The 23,479-nt window shown below is 37.0% G+C and overlaps 1 protein-coding gene across 5 annotated transcripts in view; it reads left to right on the top strand.

Moving 5' to 3' along the window:
- The first annotated feature begins 7,326 nt into the window (after nt 1–7,326).
- VPS13A (vacuolar protein sorting 13 homolog A) overlaps nt 7,327–23,479 on the top strand; it is a 349,000-nt gene continuing 332,847 nt past the window's right edge. For all 5 annotated transcript variants that reach the window (XM_074196703.1, XM_074196704.1, XM_074196705.1 and 2 more), the window contains exon 1: nt 7,327–7,586. In XM_074196703.1, coding sequence (XP_074052804.1) covers nt 7,487–7,586 — 100 coding nt within the window. In that variant the 5' untranslated portion in view covers nt 7,327–7,486. The remainder of the gene's footprint in view (nt 7,587–23,479) is intronic.

Here is a 23,479-nt window from a genome sequence, read left to right as displayed (position 1 = left end):
ATAGCACTCTGTCAGTCTTTACTTTGTTTCCATGTTGTACCTTGATCCAAATTGGGTGTGATGAGAGAGAAATCATATCCTTAAAGAGAACAGACTTCTCAGAGCTAACAAGATCAGACAATAAGATATCTGTTTTTTTTTTCTAAATTAAAGGGAATAGTCCTTGTACTTTGTTCAAACTCCACAGCTCCTTATCTGGATACAGATAGTACTCCCCTTTGCAGACAGCCCAAAATTGTTCCCAATTGTACAACTGATTAATTCTTGTTTTTCAAGGGGACTATCTTTAAAATGTTCGAAGACTATGTATATGTGTATATATATAAATATGTAGAATGACAACAATCAACTGATATGCTTTTGATCAATGCCAAATTAGATGCTACTTGCCAGACATAGTAATAGTAGAAGTCAACTTTAAATTCAACACTGTCTATTGGATTATAATTCAATATCTTTGTCTTAAATTGAGGAAAACACTGAGATAGGGAGAGGATAAAACTCAAAGGTAGTACTTTTCCTACATAAAGCTTCAGTAGGGATTCTGAAAGTATAGAAATAATTTGCAGAACCTTAAAATGCTGATAGCTAGCCTGGACTTTCAACAAATTAAGATTTGTGAATGCAATCTTATGGCTATGATGAAGAAAATAATCAGTCCCAACTATTAATGAGATCAAAGGTCAGAAAAGAGTCAGCAGGTAACAAAGAGATATATCTATTTGACCTGTCACAAAATTAATTTATATTATTAGTAAAACTGGATCAGTAATTATATGTGTAGCCAGAAGGCCATATTAATGTTTGACCCCCATCCATAATGTTTCCCTTGCATGTAATTCTATATATTTGTTGAAGCATATAGTAATTTTTTCTGGCAGTCTTTATTTTGTTTTTAAAATTACATATAAAAACAATTTATAACATTCTTATTTCAAAAATATTTGAGTTCAAAATTCTCTGCCTGCCTTATTTCCTCTCCCCTCCCTGAGATGCAATTATACATGTGCAGTCCTGAAAAACATATTTCCATATTATGCATGTTGCAAAAGAAAATATAGACAAAAGAAAAGAAGGTGTTTCTTTTTTTTAAAGTATGCTTCAAAGAGGTAGCTAGGTGGTGCAGTGGATAGAAAGCTAGCCCTGGAGTCAGGAGGACTGGCCTGAGTTCAAATCCAACCCCAGACACTTGATAATTATCTGTGGGACCTTGGGCAAGTCACTTAACCCCATTGCCTTGCCAAAAAAAACAAACAAACAGCAACAAAAAAGTATGCTTCAATTCAGACTCCATAAATTCTTTCTTAGGAAGCAGATAGCATTTTTCATCATAAGTCCTTTGAAACTGTCTTGGATAGTCTCACTGCTGTGAATAGATAAGTCATTCACAGTTGATCATCATACAATAAAGCTTTTATTATATACAATATTCTGGTCTGTTCATTTCACTTTGTATCAGTTCATGTGAGGCTTCCTAGATTTTACTAAAAGAATCCTGCTCGTCATTTCTTTGCCACCATGAAAGAGTTGCTATAAATATTTTTGTGCATGTGGATTTTTTACCCTTTTTTGTAATCTCTTTGGGATATAGGCCTTGTAAAGCTATTGCTGGATCAAAGGGTATGCACAATTTTATTGTCCTTTGGGTGTAATTCCAAATTGTTCTCCAGAATGATTGATTCAGTTCACAACACCAACAATCATTAGTGTTCCAGTTTTCCCATATCCCCTCCACTACTGATCATTTTCCTTTTTAATCATATTGACCTATCTGATAAGTGTGAGGTGGTACCTTAAAGTTGCTTTAATTTGTGTTTCAATAATCAGTAAAGATTTAAAGTCTTTTTTAAACCTATAGATAACTTTGATATCTTCTGAAAACTGCTTGTTCATATCCTTTGACCATTTATCATTGAGAATGACTCATATTCTTGGAAATTTGATTCACTTCTTGCTATTTTTTAAAAAAATGTACCTTTTTTGAGAGAAACTTGCTATAAAAATGTTCTCTCAATTGTCTTCTTTCTTCTAATCTTGACTGCATTGTTTTTGTTTATCCAAAATCTTTTTGATTTAGTGAAATCAAATTGAATGAATTGTATCCTGTAATGCCCTCTATCACGTGCTTGGTCATAGATTCTTCCCTTATTCATAGATCTGGCAGGTAAACTTTTCTAATTTCTTCAATTTCTTTTTCTTCTTTTATTGAGATATTATTATTTCTAGTAAAATATTGAATAGTGGTGATAATGGGCATTCTTGTTTTGCCCTTGTCCTTATTGGGAAGGCTTCAGGTTTATGCCCATTTCAGATAATGCTTGCTGATGGTTTTAGATAGCTACAATTTATCATTTAAGGAAAACTCCATTTATTCCTCTGCTTTCTAGTATCTTTACCAGGAATAAGTTTCTGCACCTATAGAGATAATCATATTATTATTGTTGGTTTTGTAATTGATATCAATTACACTAATAGTTTTTCTATTATTGAATCAGTTCTGCATTGCTGGTATATTAGTTTCTGAAGATTCTAAGTAATGCATTAAAATTTTTTTTAAATTAAATTTTGTTTTTTGCAAGGCAATGGGGTTAAGTGATTTGCCCAAGGTCACACAGCTAGGTAATTATTAAGTGTCTGGGATTTGAACTCAGGTCCTCCTGACTCCATGCCCAGTGCTCTATCCACTGTGCCACCTAGCTGCATTGTGCATTTGTTTTAGTTTCTTGTTACATTTATTTCTTATACAATGTGTTTATATTTTTTAGTTTCTGTTTTGAGTCCTTTTCAGTTGTGCCCAACCTCTTGTGATTCCATTTGGGATTTTCTTGGCAAAAGCACTGCAGTGGTTTGCTTTTATCCAAATCAGTTCCTTTTACAAATGAGAAAACTGAGGCAAATAGAGTTAAGTTACTGAAGTCAGATTTGAACTCAGGAAGATGAGTATTCTTGACTCTAGGCTTGCACTGTAGCTGCCCTTTGTAATTTTACTAAATTTAGCACAATAATTAATTTTAACTAAGCATGGTTTTGCTGTTTATTTACAAATGCTTTATGCATTTTTACAGTTATGCATATTTACATATGCATGTTTCTCATTAAATAGGCCTAATGATATTGTTGTTAACTTTATATATTTTCACTATTTATAATTGTTTTTTATTATGAATATATATGTACTATTAGGAAACTCATGTACTATGTCTAGACATTTAATTTCTGAAGTAGCCTGTCAAACAATGCTTTCTATCCTGCTATGTTTATTACATGCACTATTAATGTATATTTGTTATGAATTGGGAAGGTGGAATTACTTCTATTGCTGATATAATCAGACTTGTTATTTTAACTGTTGATGTTTCTTTTTTATGACTAGTATGTTTGCAGATTTCAAGTTTACCTTGACAAATACAACTTATCATTTTAAGGACTTCATTTATTCCTCTGTTTTCTAGTGTTGGTTTTACAAGGGGCTGGAAAATCTCTGACCTTGGGGATGAATGTTGGTGGTGTTACCCTGGAGATTCAGAATGCAGGAATCTACTATAGGAGTTTACCAGACATATTTACCCCTGGTTCTCAAATACATATGATCTTGAACTTGATCAAACTTACACAAAAGGAGAGAGGCTATGTGGAGTAAGATAGGCAAGAAGAAGGTGAGGCAGCCATCCTAGAGAGGCTAGAAGTTTAGCTAGGGCTGGAAATGCATTCTAGATTTGTCTAAGCAGGAAACTCAGTAAGAGGCTAGTGGCTATCATTCCTATTAACAGACCTAAGCATACCAAGAGCTAAATGTAAGTCAGGCAGGTCAGGTAATTTTATTTTGTTTGTTTTTGTTTTGTCCTTTATTTTTGAAAAAGACCACAACATCAGTGAGGTGATAGTATGACAACCACATAAAATGGATTTGACTGGGGGGGGAGCTGTGCTAAGTCTCTATCTAAGTCTCTATCCACTGCACCACCTAACTGCCCTTCGGGTAACATAGGATACCAATGAAAGCAGCATTTTATGAAGTGGGTCAGTGAACTACATATAAACTAGGTCCCACCACCTTGCTTTTCCTTTTGTATTCCTAACAGGTAAGAATTGTTATTTTAGTTGTATAACTGTTTATATTTTTTGTTTCTCCTCATCTCAGGGAATAGTAAAAGTGACAGAAACCTCTTCTGTTTCCAGTCAGTTACATTCTCAGTCAAGCTTGCTTTTCAACTGAACTGTTCCCCAATTATTATAATTTCATTGCCTTATAAATGTGTTATGATATAAAATGGGTAGCTACTGACCCAAATTAATATAGTTAATGATGACAGATAAGAAGAAAAGAGGGAAGCTAGAGCCTTCTGAAGAATCAACTCAGTACCTTACATTTTTATGGCTTAGCAAAGACATTTTTGTTATTTGTGTATAAAAATTCCCACTCTGACATATATGTGTGGCTGGGAAGAAGCTCTTAGCTTCTCCAGGTTGGCTGCTATGTCTTTTCCCTAGTCTAACTGCTCCTCATAGCCGCTCTTCTTTTGTGGAAGATTGATTAAGTTCAATGTCATATGTATTTGGGAAGCATGAGTAAAATATATCTGATTGTCTACAATAGTCACTTCCTGGGCAAATTATTTACTTAATATTTCAGTGCTATGGACAACTCTCTATGACTTTAAAGTTGTAAAAATTATTTAAGATCTACACTGGCATAGGGAATTTCCTCATCTGGAAAGTTCCATCCACCAATGAAGCTCCTATCTCCTATCTCAATCCTTGTGTATACAAAAGGAGAATTAGAACATGGGTACACAAGCAGGTTTCACAGTCATGTTGCTCTTACCAAGTAGGGCATGGCTGGATAACTTATAATCAAGATGAGAGGATAAGGTAAATTGGTGGTGGTGGTACAGAGCTAAAAGTTCCAAGGAAGGGTTGGTTGCCCTGCTGGGAGAGGGAAGTAGATTGAGGAAGGCATTGATATCTGGCACAATGAACAGTTGTAATGGAACATTTTAATAACAAGTATTTCAAGATGAACAGGTTAATTTTTATTGTCCTGCTTAGAGACAGCACTTTTTTTCTCCTTATGAGAATTAATTTCCCTATAGGTCTTTTTTTTTTTTAAAGTTTTTGTAAGGCATTGGGGTTAAGTGACTTGTCCATGGTCACACAGCTAGGTAATTATTGTGTCTGAGGTCGGATTTGAACTCAGGTCCTCCTGACTCCAGGGCCAGTGCTCTATCCATTGTGCCACTTAACTGCCCCTTCCCTATAGGTTTTTAGTACTATCCAAGAAGTATAGCTTCTAAGCATGGTTGAAGGACAAAAATGCCAAACATAGAGACTAGCGTCTCTAAGATTGGAGCAAAGGGACCACAGACAATTTGTCCCTTAGTGAGATCCTCCAATTTACCCGGTATATAGTTTGTTTTGTATATATTTGTTTGCATGTTGTCTTCTCTATTAGTAAGGTCCCAGTGCATTGCTTAATACAGTATCTGGTACATAGGAGGTACTTTAAAACATGTTTGATGATAATGATGATGTCTGTCTTCCTTCTGGAAGAAGAGTATGGCATCAGGGAGGTGATACCATTACAAGAAAGTGTATTTGAGTGAGGGAGGAGGGGGGTTCTGCTAAGTCACCAGCCTCACCTTCTCCTAGGAAAACATCTAAATCCAGTGACCAGACATGAATCAGGATGAATGGAGAACACCCTGGATATGAGTCAATCAGGATTAAATGACTTGCCCAAGGTCACACAGCTAGTGTCAAGTGTCTGAGGTTACATTTGAACTCAGGTCTTCCTGACTCCAGGGCTGGTACTCTATCCACTGCAACCACCAAGATGCCCCTTCCCTCAAATGCCTATTGATTAACCTGATGGAATCTGAGTTGGATTCATTTATGAAAGATAATAGGAGATAGGACTGAAAGGGACCTCAGAACTCATCTAGTTCAACTACCTCCGTTTACAGAGGAAGCACCTGGCTTGCCCAAGGTCTCACAGGCAGTCTGCATTTGCAATCATTTTAGTACTCTGACTCTAGTTGCCAAAATTAAAAAAAAAAAGGCTAGACGATTTTGAAGATTACTCATTTCTAGTCTTTGATCCTAGGAGAGTAAGAAATAACCTGTTTTTAATCATAAAAGTCATTTTAGCTGAAGCTCCTAACTCCATATTCACTTCTAACTAGTATCATAATTTATGATGACTCATTTATTATTATTTTATTTTTCTAGTTACATACAAAGGTAGTTTTCAACATGTATTTATTTGCAAGTTTATGAGTTCTACATTTTTCTACCACCTCCCTTCCCTCCTCCCCCATCTGGTATGGGTTGTACATGTACTATAGTGTTTAACATATTTCCATATTAGTCATGTTGTGAAAGGCAAATACCAACTAAGGGGGAAGGGAAACCATGTGAAAGAATGGAAAAACAAAAAAGAAGTATTCAGACTCGCATAGTTTTTTCTCTGGATATGGATGGTATTTTCCAAAACAGCTATCTTTAGGATTGTCCTTAACCTCAAACTGCTGAGAGGCCTCGTGATCTTGTTACAATGTTGCTATTTAATGTACACAATGTTGCCCCGGTTCTGCTCAGTTCACTCCGAATCAGTTCATGCCAGTCTTTCCAGGCTTCTCCAGAGTCCACGCCAGTCATTTATTAAGAGCCCTTGCATGTCGCACGTGCAAGATACAAAAAAACGCAGAAAAAAAAAAGGAAACAAAAGAAAACAAAACCCGGTGCGGGCGCTCTATGAGCGCACCATCTAAAGGGCGAGACCAGCTCCCTGGAGCCCGCGACAGCTCCGACCTAGAGCTCCTTGCAGGCTGTGGGTCAGTTGATAAAACTGGGGCTCCTGGGGCTTCCCTCTGGGCCGTGGCGACTTTCGGGAGGGGGAGGAGCGGCCCCGCTAGGGGACCCCCTTGGGGTCACCGCTGCGCGTCCACCCCGGCCTCTAAGCACAAACAAGCTGGAGGGTGAGGAGATGAAGGGGGAGTCGGAAGTTTACTTAAGGAGGGCCGCCCTCAAAATAGCCTAGAACTCTCTTCCAAACACGTGCTCTGTTGCCCGGACAACCGGGAGGCGGGAGGAGCGGAAGACTAGGCAGGCCCTCCCGGCCCCGGCCGGGGTGGGCCCTGCAGGCCGAGAGCCCTGGTCTTTTGCGCACGCGCGCGCGCCGAGTTTCCTTGGTCCCTCCCCTCTGGCTGCCGGCTCCCTCCCCCCGCCCCGCGCAGTGGCGCACGCGTGTTGCGCCCGACTTGCTGGGTGCCCGCCCTGAGTCAGCCGGGCCGCTGTCAGCCAGCCACTCTCGCCGCCCCTCCCATGGTCCGGCCGGGACGCGGCGTCCTCCGGTGCTGGCGCCGCCGCGGCCAAGGCAATTTCGAGAAATTTCCTCGGGGCTGACAGTTGGACCGGCGCCGGGGACGGGAGGGACCCGAGGAAGAGGACCCGGCCGCCGGGGCTCCCTCTCTCCCTGCTGTGGAAGATGGTGTTCGAGTCGGTGGTCGTGGACGTGTTGAATCGGTTCCTGGGGGATTATGTGGTGAACCTGGACACTTCCCAGCTGTCGCTGGGCATCTGGCAAGGTAGCGAGACCTGCCCGTTGCCCGCTCCCCGGGGGGCTTCCTCCCCGGGCCCGCACACGCGGACTCACCTGCCCTCCCCGTGGCCCGGGCTCTCCCTTCCTTCCCGGGCACACCTCACCCCTCCCCGACACCATCTGCTTACCTGAAACTGGGGCTGTGGCGGGCAGCTCCTTCCTGCCCGGGCACCTTTATTATTATTATTATTATTATTATTATTATTATTATTATTATTATTTGTGGCGGGGGAAGGTATAGCAAGCTTCACCCCTCCGGACTGTAGCAAGAACTGAGGAAAGGAAAGAAATGCCCTTTCCCCTTTCATGCTTCACGTTTTGTTTTGTTTTGTTTTGTTTTGTTTTGTTTGTAAAGCTGGAAAAAAGGTTGTTCTGAGCTTGTCTCCTTGGTTCTTTGAGTCATTTCGCTCCTGTTTCTAGCGAAGAAGGCCCCGAAGGAGACAAGTTGGTCCCTCACGTTGCTCCACACGTGTCGGTGGGACTGACATAAACTTCCTTTCACCTTAACCTGGTTTCACTTGATGGGAAGACGCTCCTTCGACTCTCTTTGTGTTACTTAACAGTTTCCACATTTTGGCCTGCCCGATGCTGATAAAGTTATCCTGCCACTAGCGTCTATTGCTTCAGGGTTTGCATTCACGAGTTAAAACGACTTTTACACATCGGTATAGCATATTAAGATTGGTCATATTCTATTATATAGCATATTAAGATAAGGAAATAAGTTTAGCGATTCAATAATGAAACTCTGAACCTTATTTTATTATGCCAGTTTACACTCATTCTTTATTTGTTTTAGAGTGCACCTCAATTTATTACATAGTTTTATTTAGGCAGGCAAATCGACCAGTGACATATTTGAGATTAGGGTTAGTTTTTCAAATAAATGTCAAAGCTAGTCACTTCAAAGATATTTACTTTTTTTTTTAAAGCCTTCCTACAGGATTTGCTTTTGAGTTTTTCCCCTGATTAGCTGAAGCTTGAGGTTTCTGAGATGTAGTCTATCAGTTACTTTTATTTATTTTTTACATTACAATATGATTAACTTGGCCGGCTTCTAACTAATTATGGGTAATGTTTGAAAAATTGTTTAATTTCTTGTCCACCCCAGTATCTCCATTTTACAAATAGAGGCAAAAACATATAAAAATAAACAGTTCCAATCCTACTTCCGAAAGCTGATCTAAGAATAAATGAGAAATGTGTTTGCTGGTAGAAGTTTGCAAATAAATTCAAGATGGCACTGTTAATATTATGTATATAGTTCATTTTCACAAGGTTTTCTGAGAAATGTCTTCACAGTTTACATATAATCCCTGTTTCAGAAGACAGTTGCTATATATTGAATGCCTTTAGTTTTACCTTCTTGAGAGACCTTAGGGTATTTCATTTTACTTCTGAGGCCCCAGTTTCCTTCTCTGAACAATGATCCCTCAGGTCCTCTTCAGTTCCAGTTGTATGTAAATGTAAAATAAAATTATTTAATACACCTTTTTAACTGACTGGATAATATACATCAGAATTTCAAGGAAAAAGAAAGATACAATCTTGGCATAGAAAATTTTGCACATTTGTAGAATGTTTTCATTAATCTTTCTCCCTAGTATTTCAGAAATAGAAACGCCTATAGAGTAAGAATCATTATGATCATAGATTTCATCTTTTGCACAACATTGTCGGAATGCTGATTTAGATGACTCAAATTCTGATTGGTTCCTTCCTTGGAAACTGTGTAGTAATGAAATCCATTTCAACATTAGCACATTTTTCTGATATTGAACCTGATATGATATCTCCTGCTTTTTCTGCACCTTTAAATAAACCTGAATGAGTTGTATTCCAAAAGCTAGTTTGTAAGATTTGTTTGGAACTTTCCCAGAAAAATAGTATTAATATGTATAGCATTCCAAAGTAATCTAGGAAAACGTATTTAACGTGCAATTTAGTTGAACTATATATAGTTAGTATTAATTTGAACTTTAACTCCTAAGAGTAATTAGGAACAGAAGCTGTAGGAAGTTAATTTGTTAGTGCCAGGTAGTATTTTAATTTAAGTGAAATGTGTTACTTTTAAAAAAAAAAACGTGAGTCAGTGTTTCTCAGAGAGCTAGCCTCAGAATCAGGAAGACTTGGGTTCTTATCCTATCACTGTCATACTGGTTATTTAACCCTGGGCAAATGCTCTGGGCTATTCTGAGACTATAGTTTGTTGCTGAAGTGACAGTTTGCATTGATGGAGTTTTCCTTATCCTGGATTTGCAACAGTTCTTCTAATTCCTCATTAAAACTTCATCTCAGTGAGACAAAATAATACATGTTCAAAGGAATATCATTCATGGTTATTGTGACTGATAGACTCCTTTACCTACCTTGTCAGAGCTACTAAGTATTTAAAAAACAAATTTTTATTGATATCTTTTGTTTTTACATTACCTACCTTTTTCAACATTTTATTATTTCTCCTTCATCTTGCCTGAGAACTATTCCTTAGAACAAAGAACAAAAAAAAAAGGGAAAAAAAAGTCTACCTGATTAGCAAAAGTTAAATACATTAAACAGTATCATCATTATATCTAATCTCTCAAGAAGCAGAGAGAGAGACAGAGACAGAGAGACCACATCTCTTTTTAGGACCAAGCTTGGCTATTATAGTTTCACAGTGGTTTCAGTTGTTTTATTTTTGTGCTTCTTTCTGTTTGCATTATTATAGTCATTGTATTTACTGTCCTGTATTCATGTTTATTTTTCACATTGCAGTAATATCCCACTGCATTCATGTAACACAATTGTTTAGCTATTAAGCAACCTTTTTTTTTTTATTCAGTGGTTTTAGTCATGTCTGAATCTTTATGAACCCAATTGAGATATTCTTGATAAAGATACTGGAGTGGTTTGCTATTTCCTTTTCCAATTTATTTTACAGATAAGGAAACTAAGGCAAACAGGATTAAGTAATTTGTCTAGGATTGCACAGGAAGTGTCTGGAGCCAGATTTGAATTTTGGAAGATGTCTTCCTTCAGTCCTAGGGCTCTATCCACTGACCCATTTAACTCCCTTTCACTAATCAGTTTGCATCTAACTTGTTTCCAGTGTTTGCTACTGCAAAGCCTTGCCAAATATATTGGTATATATTTTGTCATTGATCTACTTGGGGTAAATCAAGCCATGGGATCTCTGACAGAATTCCACATTGTTTTTCAGAATGGTTTGACTTATAATTCACACTCTTATCAACAGTGCATTTGTGTGTTTTTCTGTATACAAAACCTTGACTCTTCCCTTCTTTTGTCATTTTTACTAATTTGCTGGATTGAGGTGAACCTCTCAGCATAATGCTTTTTAATGCATAAATGTTTTGATTTGGAATTCTTCTCTTATCTCTTATTCGTGATTTAGAACTTTTCTTCCATATGGTTGTTATTTGTTTGCAGTTCTTTGGGGAACTCTCTGTTATCTTTGATCACTTATCCAATGGAGAATGACTTTTAACCACATAAATATTTGTGTTTCCTATGATTCTTTTATTTTAGACCCTTATACTTGATGTGAAAAATTCCCCCCTAATTTACTGCTTCCTTTATGATTCTTAGCTGTGTGTATGCAAAAACTTTTCAATTTCATGTAATCGAAATGATACCATATTTCAGGAATTGTTACATTTTTTTGTATCACCTTTTGGCAGACTGAAGTCTATGGATAGAGTGTAATATTTTTAATGCATAAAATTCTATAAACACATGCTTCTGTTTGAGTATGTGATTTCACAGAAAACAAGTCATATTGAAATAGTTATCAAAGTATTTAAAAAGTTTCATGACATCTCTATTTCATAGAAATTTTATTATTTTGATTACTTATAAACATTTTATTTTTTAAGTGTTTTGTTGCCTTTTACTTCCATCACAGCTGTTCCCAGATATAATATAGACACCTGTGTTTCTAACAAAGAAAAATAGTTAAACAAAACCAAAACAGTGACTGTATCTGATAGTATATGCAAAGTTGCACTTGATTATTACCTTAACTTTTCTATTGCAAGTAAGTTGGTGTTTCTTCATCTCTGAGCTAAAGCAATAATATTTAAAATTGTGCATTTATGATTGTATTTACTATAGTGTTTTTTCTACACCTGCTTATACATACTTTATGTTGTATCTGTGCTGTTGAATTCCTTCTCAGATTTCCTAATTATATAGTTTTTAATCAAAGGTTATTTAAATTGATTCTGTATTCCATAGTTATGACTAATTCCTACCCTCTTTAGTCATTAGCATCTTTTCTGGGGAATTTTATAAGTCTTTGACTAAAATTCATTTAAGTTTGCAAAAAAACACTGAACCCAAGGTTCAGTGGGGATATTTTTGAAACTTTATCTTGAGGAAGACCATGACATCAGAGAGATGATACTGCGACATGCAAGTGAATTGGATTTGAGTGAGGGGGTCCTGGGCAAAGAACCAGCTTCCCTTTCTCCTCCTAGCCATCTGGGTCCAGAGGACAGATATGAATCAGGATGACTGAAGATGATCCTGGATGCAGTGGCCTTTTAAAACTAGTTCTTTCCCAGGTCACAGTTTGACTGATGCATTGATTCAGGTTAGGTGTGGAAGAGATGAGACAAAAGAGGTCCAGAATAACTTCTCTGGCCTCCATAAAAAATTAAGCTGTAGGGGGCAGCTAGGTAACAAAGTGGATAGAGCAGGGTCCCTAGAGTCAGGAGGAACTCTGCTACAAGCCAGTAAGGACTGACTGACTGATAAGCTCTATGGCTGCTACCATGGTATTGGAGGAACTGGTTGAAACTGGGACCAAACTGACTGGTACTGCCTAAAACAGGACTACTGTTATGGCAAGGTTGAGAAGGCTGGTTATATTCCCAAGTTGGAATGCTATAATTGGAAACTGGAAATTCATAGACCAGAGAGTGGAGGCCAACCAGAACAAGTGCCAAGAAATGATATGCAAATGTAACATGGAAGTTGCCCACTGGTTGGTCACAGTAGACTATAATGCAAAGTGCCCTTTCTTTATCCACCTCCTTTGTGGTGATATGAAGCCGAAGTATGTGACTGACACAACTTGAAAATCTTATATTTTTTTTGGCAAGCAATTTTTTAACATTTTATTTGTTTTCTAATCATATACAATAGTAGTATCTACCTATCATTTTTTGTAAGGTTTTGAATTTTGCAATTTCTGCCCCACCCTCCCTTCCCTCCCCCCCATAGAAGGCTGTCTGATAAGTCTTTACATTGTTTCCATGCTATACATTGATGTAAATTGAATGTGTTATAAGAATAAACATACCCCCCCCCCCCCCAAGAAGATGAGAAACCTTAAGAATAGAGAGAGTAAAAAAATATACTTCAGTCTCTGTTCAGATTCCAATGGCTCTGTCTCTGGGGTGAATTGCTTTCTTTATAAGTCCACCAGAGAAGTTGCTTCAATATTTTTCCCCACAGTTGCTATTACTAGCTTGTACCTCCACTCTATTCCTCCCCATTCTCATTTATTCTATTCTCTCCCTCTCTCTCTCTCTCTCTCTCTCTCTCTCTCCCTCCCTCTCCTTTCATCCTGCCCCTGTCCAAAAGTGTGTTGTATCTGAGTACCCTCTCCCTCAATCTTCCCTCTCTTCTATCACCTGTTCTCCCCCTTCCATTCCCCCATTCCCCCTTATCCCATCCCTTCTCATTTTTCTCTAGGATAAGATAGATTTCCTCACCCTGTTAAGTGTGTATTTTATTGCCTCTCTGAGCCATTTCTGATAAGAATGAAGGTTCACTCATTCCCCCCCTTGCCATCCCCCTTTCCACACCATTGAAAAAGCTTTTTCTTGACTCTTATGTGAAATTTCTTAGCTGCTTCATATCTCTTTTTCCTTCCTCCCAGTACTTTATCACCCATTGATTCCATCTTTTTACTTTATTATACCCTTATATATTCCGCTCCTTGCTATGTCTTGTCTATAAATGCTCCTTCTAACAGCTCTTATAAATGAGAAAGTTCATATGAGTTATCAGTATCTTCTTCCCATGCAGGAACACAAACAATTCAGTATCATTAAGTTCCTCGTAGTTAGTCTTTCTCTTTCACTCCCTCTGTGGTTCACCACAGTCATATACTTGGAGATCAAACTTTCTGTTCAGCTCTAGTTGTTTCAGTAGGAAAGTTTAAAAGTCCCCCTTTTCATTGAAAGTCCATCTTTTCCCCTGAAAGAAGATGTTCAGTTTTGCTGGGTAGTTGTTTCTCAATTGTAAACCAAGATCTTTTGCCTTCCAGAATATATTCCAGTCCATCTGAGCCCTTAATATAGATGCTGCCAGATTCTGTATAATTTTGACTATGGAGCCTTGGTAATTGAATTGTTTGTTTCTGTCAGCTTTTAGAATTTTCTCTTTGATTTGGGAGTTTTGGAATTTGGCTATAATATTCCTGGACGTTTTTCTTTTGGGATCTCTGTCAGGAAGTGATTGGTGAATTCCCTCAATTTCTATTTTACCCTCTGTTTCTAGGATCTCAGGGCAATTTTGCTGTATTATTTCTTGAAAAATGAAGTCTAGGTTCTTTTCTTGATCATGGCTTTCAGATAGCCCAATAATTTTTAAATTATTTCTTCTAGATCTGTTTTTGAGGTCATTTGTTTTTCCAGAGAGATATCTCACATATTCTTCTAATTTTTGGCTTATTTTTCCAAATAATTTTATTTCTTCTGATTTCTTGCAAAGTCATCAGCTTCCTTTAGTTCCATTCTGCATTTGAAGGAGTTATTTTCTTCAGAGAGCTTTTTTATCTCCGTTTCCAGCTGGCCAATTCTGCTTTTTAAGGCATTCTTCTCCTCTTTTGTTTTACTTTTTCCCATTAGGCCTAAACTGGTTTTTAACGTATTATTTTCTTCAGTATTTTTTTTATATTTCTTTCACCAAGCTTCCGATTTGGTTTTCTTGATTTTTCTGCATCACTCTCATTTCTTCTTCCATTTTTCTTCCACCTCCCTTAATTGCTTTTCAAAGTCTTTTTTGAGCTCTTCCATAGTCTGAGCCTATTTTCTATTTCTCTTGGAGGTTTTGGATATGGAAGCGTTGATTTTTGTTGTCATCTGAGTATGTGTTTTGATCTTCCATGGGACTAAAGTTATTCTCTATGGTCAGATTCTTCTTTTTTTCTGTTGTTTATTTATTTCCTCAGCCCAAGACAGCACTTCTGAGGCTTTGGGTTTTTTTTTTTTGGACACCCCACTGGGAACTTTATTCCTCCAAGGTCTTATGCTCTCTTGCCTGTGTTTTGATATGTGGATGACCACCTCACTTCCCTCTGCCCTGGAGCTGTAAGGAGGGTCCTGCTTGGCTACTTTAGCATAGATGCCCAGACTTCAACCTGGATCTGAGTGTAGGCAAACAGCAGAGTCCTACCCTGAGGGAGAGCAGAGAAATCTCTGCAGTCTTCCCTGACTCCCTTACCATTTCTGGGGGTGCAGGCTGCTTTCTCCAGATTCTCGCTGCAGATTCGGCAGCTGGTGCTCCTCACTCCACACTCATTTTGGTGTAGCAGAGTTCTCTCTCTGCTCCTTCAAGCTGTTGCTGGTGATCTCTGGGTTGGGCTGGGCTGGGCTGCAGCCATGGCTTTTTTCCAACCCTTGGTCTTGGTGAAACACACCTTTCCCGCAGAACTTCTAAGTTATCTTGGACTAAGAAAAATGTATCATTCAGTCTTTCTGTGGGTTCTGACCCTCTAAATTTTGACTAGAGTCATAATTTGTTGGCTTTTGGACTTTTTGAGTGAAGGAGTTCCCGGGAAATGCTGCCTTCGCCCTGCCATCTTGGTTATGCCCCTGAAAATCTTTTTTTTTTTTTTAATGATTTTCCCTAAGCATAAAACAGTATCAGTGCTAGCACATAGTAGGTACTTTCTAAATATATGTTATATAAGTGCCAGCTTTTATTACTAAAATAAATTGTCAAAGAAACAAATTTATAAGTATGATTTCCTATTAGAACTATAAGAAGTCTCTAGCTTTTCTCAGCAATATTGTGACCCAAGAGAACTTTGGAGGGTTTAGGATGAAGAATGCTATCCATTTTCAGAGCTGGAGTTGAGGGTGTCTGAATATAGTTTAAAGTGTACTCTTAAATTTATTTTTCTTGAAGTTTCTTTTTTTTGGGGGGGAGGGTTTCTGTTTTCTTTCACTATGAATACTTTGGAAATGCTTTATAAGACTATATATTTATAACCTTTATGAAATTGCTTGCTTTCTCAGTGGGGGGGGGGAAGGGACTGAAGCAGGGAAAGAATTTGGAAGTCAGAGTTTTAAAAATGAATGTTAAAAATTGTTTTACATGTAAGTGGGGGAAAAATAAAATGCTAGATTAAAAAAAGAAAAATAAGAAGTCTCCATGTAAAAACTGAGGATAGGGTACAGACGAAGAACTGCCTCTCTCTTTTATTTATAATTTCCAAGTTCTCTTATGACTAGGTCTTTACTTGTGTTATAAAATTGCCATTTATAATCATACAAGTGCTAAACTGTAAATTTTATATTTTATCTAAATTCTTTATTTTTCCTGGTGTTTAGGCTTTGATTTTTTTTTTTTTTTTGCACAAGTATGTTTAATAACATTTAAACTGGAGAAAGACCTGTGTTGGTCCTCATTTTCCTAAAAGTATCAAAACACTTGAACAAATTTTGACACTCTTTAAAAAAAAGATGTATTTTCTTTGAAGAATCAGTGTTAGTGAAGTTAGCATTTCTTCTCTTAAGATCTTTGATAAGGTTGACCTTATTTTATTTGAGTGATTCAAAATATAAATATGCATTTTCAGTGCATTTTAGAAAATTTTGTGTCTTTCCTGTACTTTGGTTTCATGGTTCTGTTTTATAGATAATGATTAAATTACATTATCATTTATCACATTATCTTGAGTTCACTTGACTAAACATGATCTTAAACTTGATAGGATATTGTGTTTGAAAACTTTATTTCATATCTCTTACAACTTCTAGATCTCAATAAAGACTTGTGGATTTCAAAAGTGGATATGAATTTCAGCAGTGTAGAGGACTCCTGGTGAGAAAAACCCCTCTACTAATGTAGAACAATGTTTGTATTTCTGACTTGTTTGGATTTCTGAGAGATTGATGACTTGCCCAGAGTTAAGAGTTTCTGACAGTCATTGTCTGGAGTATAATATGTTGAAATATTAGAAGTTTTGATTAGCTTTCTCTTAGGAAGATACTTCCTTTAAAAATAATTAAAATGCTTTTTATTTGTACTGTACTATAGCAAGATATTTGAACTAACCTAAGATTTTTATAGTATGAGAAATATTTGATAGAATTAATGTTGTGATATACAGAACAATTTGTAGGGGGATATAAAATTTTAATTAGAATATATATATATATATATATATACACACACGTGAATATACATCTAACAGTAGTGTCAGTAGTGTTTAGTGTTTTTTTAAATTTAAGCATTATTTAAAAGTTAATTGCTATCCAGAGTTTTTGAATGATCAGAGGTTGTATTTTTATAATTTTATTAAATATTAATATGGATTAAGATGCTAATTGTGAGCTTTTGCTTGTAATAGTGTATGGAATAAAAATCCACTTAAAATATAGAGACTCCTCTGAGCAAAAAGAAAAAAATGTTTATTTTGGGTTTTCTCTATAAAAGGGCATACTCCAAAATCTCACAAAGGTAGTAAAGACCAAGGTGCTGCCTGGAATTGACAGTCAAGCAAGATTATATGGCCTAATGCAATTTCCCTCCTCCTCCCTATCGTCTCTCTCTGTAGACTCATTGGTTAGTCTTCAGAGTTATATTCTACTTGTGAAAATCTACTCCAACAACAAAGAAAAGAATGAAAGGTTTTCATAAAATATTACCTCACCATCCAGATGGTGAGAATAAGCTTCAGGATTATAACTATCTTATTGAAGTAATGTAACTTCAGGTCTAGGAACAGTCTACCACCCTCCCATTCAATACTTATCAAACAAGAGGAGACTTATGAGCTTCTTTGGAATGCAAAATTTTTCTCTTGGGAAAAAGTCTACTATCCCTCTGGTAGTCAATAAAAGTAGTCTTATCAAAAGTTAGGAGAGCGAGCCACCTGTTTGGAATACAAGGAGCTTTCTTCTAGAAACAGTTTAAGAATAATAGTTCTTTAATATTTCTTAACCCTGAGAGAACATCACTAGGAATATTAATCCTGAAATGGTTTTATTGGGAATTCTCCACTCAATAGGAATGCTGTTTCTGATCAGCTATTGGAAATAGAATGTTAATGGAGTAAGCATTTAAATTTTATTTCTTAAATGTAAGTCATATAATGAGGAGTTTTAGAGATGCATAAAGTTGTGATCAAGGTATTAGCATAGGATTTTGATATTGAATTCAAAGGATTTATTTTTACTTAACTACTTAGTGAGTAAGGTTGAATAAAGCACTTTTATAATGCAATATGCTTTTATCATAAATTTATTGCATCTAAATGTGTAAGAAAAAATTTCATGAGTTGCTTGGTTTTTAAGTCTTGTCTTTAAGTATTTATGATAAAGATTTGTAAAAGGAACACCAGGAAGGTAATTGTAGTTTATAGTGCCAAAATCTGATATACAATTTTATGAATTTTGTGTGAAGAACTTATTAATTCTTCTAGTTAAATTCAAATTCATTTAAAATGCATCAATATTTTTTTTAATATCACTTGAGTCTTGACAGTATATATGATATTCCATGCCCATCATACTTATCCTCTGCCAAGAAGTAAGGGAAGTCTTCTCTGTTCTTCACAACCCAGATTCTTGGTCATTAAAAGTTCACAGAAATTACACAGAAATCTGTAATAATGCATATTGTTTTTCTTATTTTGCCTACTTTATTTTGCATCAGCTCACTTAATTTTTTTATGCTACTCTTGACTTCTTTATACTTACTATTTCTTATAGTACAATAATATTCTATTTTATTAACATTTTGCTACTTGGTTAGTAGCAATGGGTATCTACTTTGTTTCTATTTTTTTGTTACCACAAAAAGTTCTTGTATAATGATTTTGGAAGTTTTGGAACCTTTTTGAGGTGATTGACTAGCAGAGGTTCTCTAGGTCACTTAAAAATGACAACACAATTTCAAGTTGCTTTCCAGAATGATTAAACTAGTTCAATCATTCTATAAAGGATTTTTTTCCTCTCTGAATGTTATTTTATTTTTTCAGTCACATGAAAAAATATTTTTCAGCATTCATCTTTTTGTAAGCTTTTGAATTCCACATTTTTCTACCTCCCTCCCCATAATAGTGAGTAATCTGATAATTTATACATATACAATAACAATTACCATATATCCATATTAATTTTGTAGTGAAAGAAGAATCAGAATTAAAGGGGAATAATTATGAGAAAAAACTTACAATAAGTTTTAAAAAGTGAGCATAGTATACTGTATGTGATTAGCATTTTCTATCACAAGCCTTAGAATTGTCCTTGATCACCAAACTGCTGAGAGGAGCTGCTTCCATCATATTTGATTATCATGTAGTGATGCTGTTAATGTGTTCTGGTTCTTCTCACTTCACTCAGCATCAGTTCATGGAATTCTTTCCAGTCTTTTCTGAAGTCTGATCACTCATGATTACAGGACAATAGTACTCCATCACATTCATATTCTACAATTTGTTCAGCCATTCCCCAATTGATGGGCACTCTCCTCATTTTCCATTTTTTTGCTCCTATGAAAAGAACTGCTACAAATATTTTTGTACATGTGGATCAACTTTTTTTTTAATCATTTTTGGGATATAGACTGATGATGTTAGTTTTCATCAGGGAGGTGATGCCATGACAAGCACGTGGACTGGATTTGAGTAAGTCATCCATCAGTAATACTTTCTCCTCCAGAACTAGCTGGGGCCAGTGGCCAGAGATGGATCAGGATGACTAGAGATGGCCCTGGATGTGTGGCAATCAGGGTTAAGTGACTTACCCAAGGTTACACAGCTAGTAGTCTGAAACTGGATTTTCTCTTCCTCCTTACTCCAAGGCCAGTGCTCTCTCCACTTTGTTTCGTAGCTGCCCTGGGATATAGAGCTAGTAGTAGTATTGCTGGATCAAAAGGCATCCACAGTTTTATTGCCCTTTGGTCATAGTTCCAACTTGTTCTCCAGAATGGTTGGATTAGTTCATAATTCTACCAACAGTTCATTTGTGTTCCAGTTTTTCCACACCCTCTCCAAAATTTATCATTTTACATTTTTTTTTGCATTTTTATTACATTTTCATTTTATTACATTTTTCTTACACTATTTTCATTACATTTTTATCATTTGGAGTTTTAATTTGAATTTCTCAAATCAGTAATGATTTTAAAGCATTTTTTCTATATGACTATAGATAGCTTTAATTTCTTCATCTGAAAACTGCCTGTTCCTATTCTTTGACCATTTATTAATTGGGGAATGACTTGTATTCTTATAGATTCTGTATGTATTTTAGAAATGAATCATTTATCAGAAATACTAGTTTGAAAATTGTTTCCCAACTTTCTGCATTACTTCTTGGTTATATTGATTTTATTTTTGCAAAAACTTTTAAATTTAATATAATCGAAATCCATTTTGCATTTTATAATGTTCCCTATCTCTTAATTGGTTATAAACTACTCTCTTCTCCATAGCTGTTCCTTTGGGAGGCTAGCCCACTTTGGGACATTGTGATTCCCTATGTAGCCTCTCTTGCTCCAATACCTTTCCTTTCTGCTCATCTTCTCTGATGCAGCTGCTGCCACTGGCTTCCAATTACCTTTACTTTTTCTTTCCTTTAGATTCTGCTATACTACATATGCTATATATCATAGCAATATTTAAATAAACCTTTTTGTCCCTAAAATTTCTTCTGGGTCAGAGTTGGTATTTTACATGAATTGTTTCATGTTCTGCCTGAACTTTTAGCCAATCACATTTTTCCCCTCCAGCATCATCTTGGCATCTCCAACTTTGGGCAGACATTGACTCTAATGCCTATAACCTGCTTTTCATGTAAATGTCTTGTTTGCAAGCCACACTATGCCCTGGTTCAGAGTTCTGGCTGAGTTGCCCTGTGGATTGTTTTTTTTTTTTAGGGGGTGGTTCCCGTTTTTGACCAAAAGGTATATATTGGGGAGTGGTGCCCAGAGGCCTTGTCTTGAGAGTACATTACAGTTTGCCTGGCAGTGCTGGGGCAACCTTCTGGAGACCCTGGGGGTCTTGGAAATCTCTACTGTTGTTATCCCCCCCCCCCCAAAATCCTAAAGATGCTTGGGTTTGGGGGAACCAGCCTCAGGTCCCCTCCCAGAAGACTGGGGAGTGACAGTTGTGAATGGTGGTAAGTTTAGACTGCAGTCTAGTCCACTAGTGTTTATATTATGGGGTATTTTTTTTTCTGCTTCTAAGGCTTACAATTGCTAGAGCTATGAGTTACATGAGTCAGTCTAAAACTTGGTCTCTTGGACCATAAGAAAGAGGACAGCTTAAATTTTTTTTGTCTGGTCCTTTCAATTGTATAGAACTATGAGATTGCTGTCATCTTGCTATTGAATAGTCATTGTTTTATTGACTCTACTTCCTCCTCTCCCTTGATGAGGCAGCACCTTTTAGTCTCCTTTTCTCACCAGATCAAACTTCCCTCTTCCCTTTATTGTTAAGGGGAGAGAGAGCCTATGGCTTTGCTCTTTCTTTCTCATGATAAGTGTTAGTGTGTGTGGGAATTCTATCCTTTGAACTTTTCTCAGAAAAAAGTAATTGGTCTTGAAATGATGTAAAAACCAGGAATTTTACCCAGAAAATCTTAAGTTTTTTAGTTATTGTATCAATCTAAGAACAATATGTGCTTAAAATCATAAAAGAAAATATGGGCACCTCAGGCATGCTATCACCACTGGTATAATTTTTAAAAAATCATCCTAAAATGATGACCTAATTTATAATACCTTGTTTGAGGAAATTTGTGTTTTTTATTGGTTTTTTTCCCCGTAAGCTCTTCTTCCTTCTTCCCCTTCCATTGCCATTTCATTGACTCGAGAGTCATCCTAGCCACTCCATTCTCTCTTATTGGCCTTGTTTATCCTTGGGTTGACCTTGGTTTTCTGACCACCCAGCCCCCCCTCCCCACCTTGGAGGGGGGGGGGAACTGTCCAAAACTTCCTTCACTTTGAGGTCAAAGGTCAGCTCTTTCAGCATGTTGGTGGCCGGCCTGCTGTTGTTAGCAACTTTCCCCGCTGTGCTGGCAGTCATGCCCACTGAACTCTGGGGCTTGCAATTTGCCTTTTAAGCTAGTCCTGGAAGCCTCCCAGTTGGCCTGCTATGTTGCCTGAACTGTGGCTGAGAGCCTTCCCTGCTTTCTGCACCCAAGTGGAACAGATCTTTCCTGAAGTCCTTCCAATATGTATTAAGCTGGAAGATGCTCCTCTCTGTCTTTTTTGTGTGTTCTTTCACATCAGAATCTGTTTGGAGACTTGACTAATATTATTTCTGAGGGAAACTCAGAAGAGCCCAGGGAAGTTCCTGACTTCCCTCTGCCACCCTCCAACAATGTATTAATGTGCTGCTTACTCTCAATGCTATTCCCATCTTTGGTCATCTCTTGTCAACTTTCAGGATGTGACATGAAATGTCAGAATTGGATTGATTTGCATTTCTCTAATTTTTTGTGATTAAGGACAATCTTTCATATGTTTTTAATATTATACATTGCAAATAATTCCTTTTCAACAGTATTCAAAAAGTGTTCATATCATTTGAATACTTGTCCAATTGAATCTTAAATATTGATTCATCATCATTCTTTGTCTTGAACATCAGATCTTTATCAGAAACATTCATTTATAATTTTTTCCTCAGTTGACCACTTATTATTCTAGCTGAGTCAGATAGCTCAAAAATTTTCAATTTCATGTAATCAAAATTATCTTTATCTTTTTTGATCACTTCTCTTTTGTTGAGCATTCTTCCTCCAACCAGAGCTAAAGATACCAGTCTGATTCTCTTCTAATTCTCTTTAGTAATGTGAATAATATTGAAGTCTTTTTAATCTACTCTGATACAAGGCATAAAATATTTGTTGGATCATCTGCATTTCAGTTTTTCCTAGTAATTATTTCCTTCCTCCCTTCCCTCCTCCCTCCCTTCCCTCTCCTCCCCCTCCCCTCCCCTCCCCTCCCCTTCCCTTCCCTTCCCCTCCTCTTCCCTTCCCCTTCCCTTCCCCTCCCCACTCTCCTTCCTCCCCTTTCTTTTTCTTCTTGGTTTTTGCAAGGCAGTGGAGTTAAGTGATTTGCTCAAGGTCACACAGCTAAATAAGTATTAAATGTTTGAGACTGGATTTGAACCTAGGTCATCCTGACTCCAGAGCTAGTGCTCTTTCTACTGTGCCACCTAGCTACCCCTCTGGTAATTATTTTCTTTTCTTCTTAAAAAAATTTTTAAAATTCATTTACACATTAATAAAATATTCTTGTAAGAGTAAACATAATTGCTCCTTTCTCCACAAAAATAAAAAAAAACCTCATGAGAAATAAAGTGAAAGAAGGAAAAAAATGTCTGTGTTCCATCCTCTCCTCTCTATGTCTCTGTCTACTCCCTCCCCCCATATCTCTCCTTTCCTCCCTGCCACCTTTGCCTTCTAGCCATACCCCGGTCCTGTGGCTGGCACTGGCCCTTTGGGTGTTCCTCCTCCTGCCCTTGCTTCTTTGTTCTTGACCCCTATGTGTCCTTGAAAAATGAACCAACCTCCTCTCTTCTTCCTTTTCTCCCTTCCTCTCTCCCTTCTCTATGTTATGGACAAAGTCTAATTTCACAAAAAATTGCTTTATATAGAGGACTTTGGAAGGGTGAACTTAAGT

Source organism: Macrotis lagotis, chromosome 8, assembly GCF_037893015.1.
Source record: "Macrotis lagotis isolate mMagLag1 chromosome 8, bilby.v1.9.chrom.fasta, whole genome shotgun sequence".
Classification (NCBI taxonomy): domain Eukaryota; kingdom Metazoa; phylum Chordata; class Mammalia; order Peramelemorphia; family Peramelidae; genus Macrotis; species Macrotis lagotis.
Note: the sequence above shows the minus strand (reverse complement) of the source record. Positions and strands in the feature narration are given on the sequence as shown.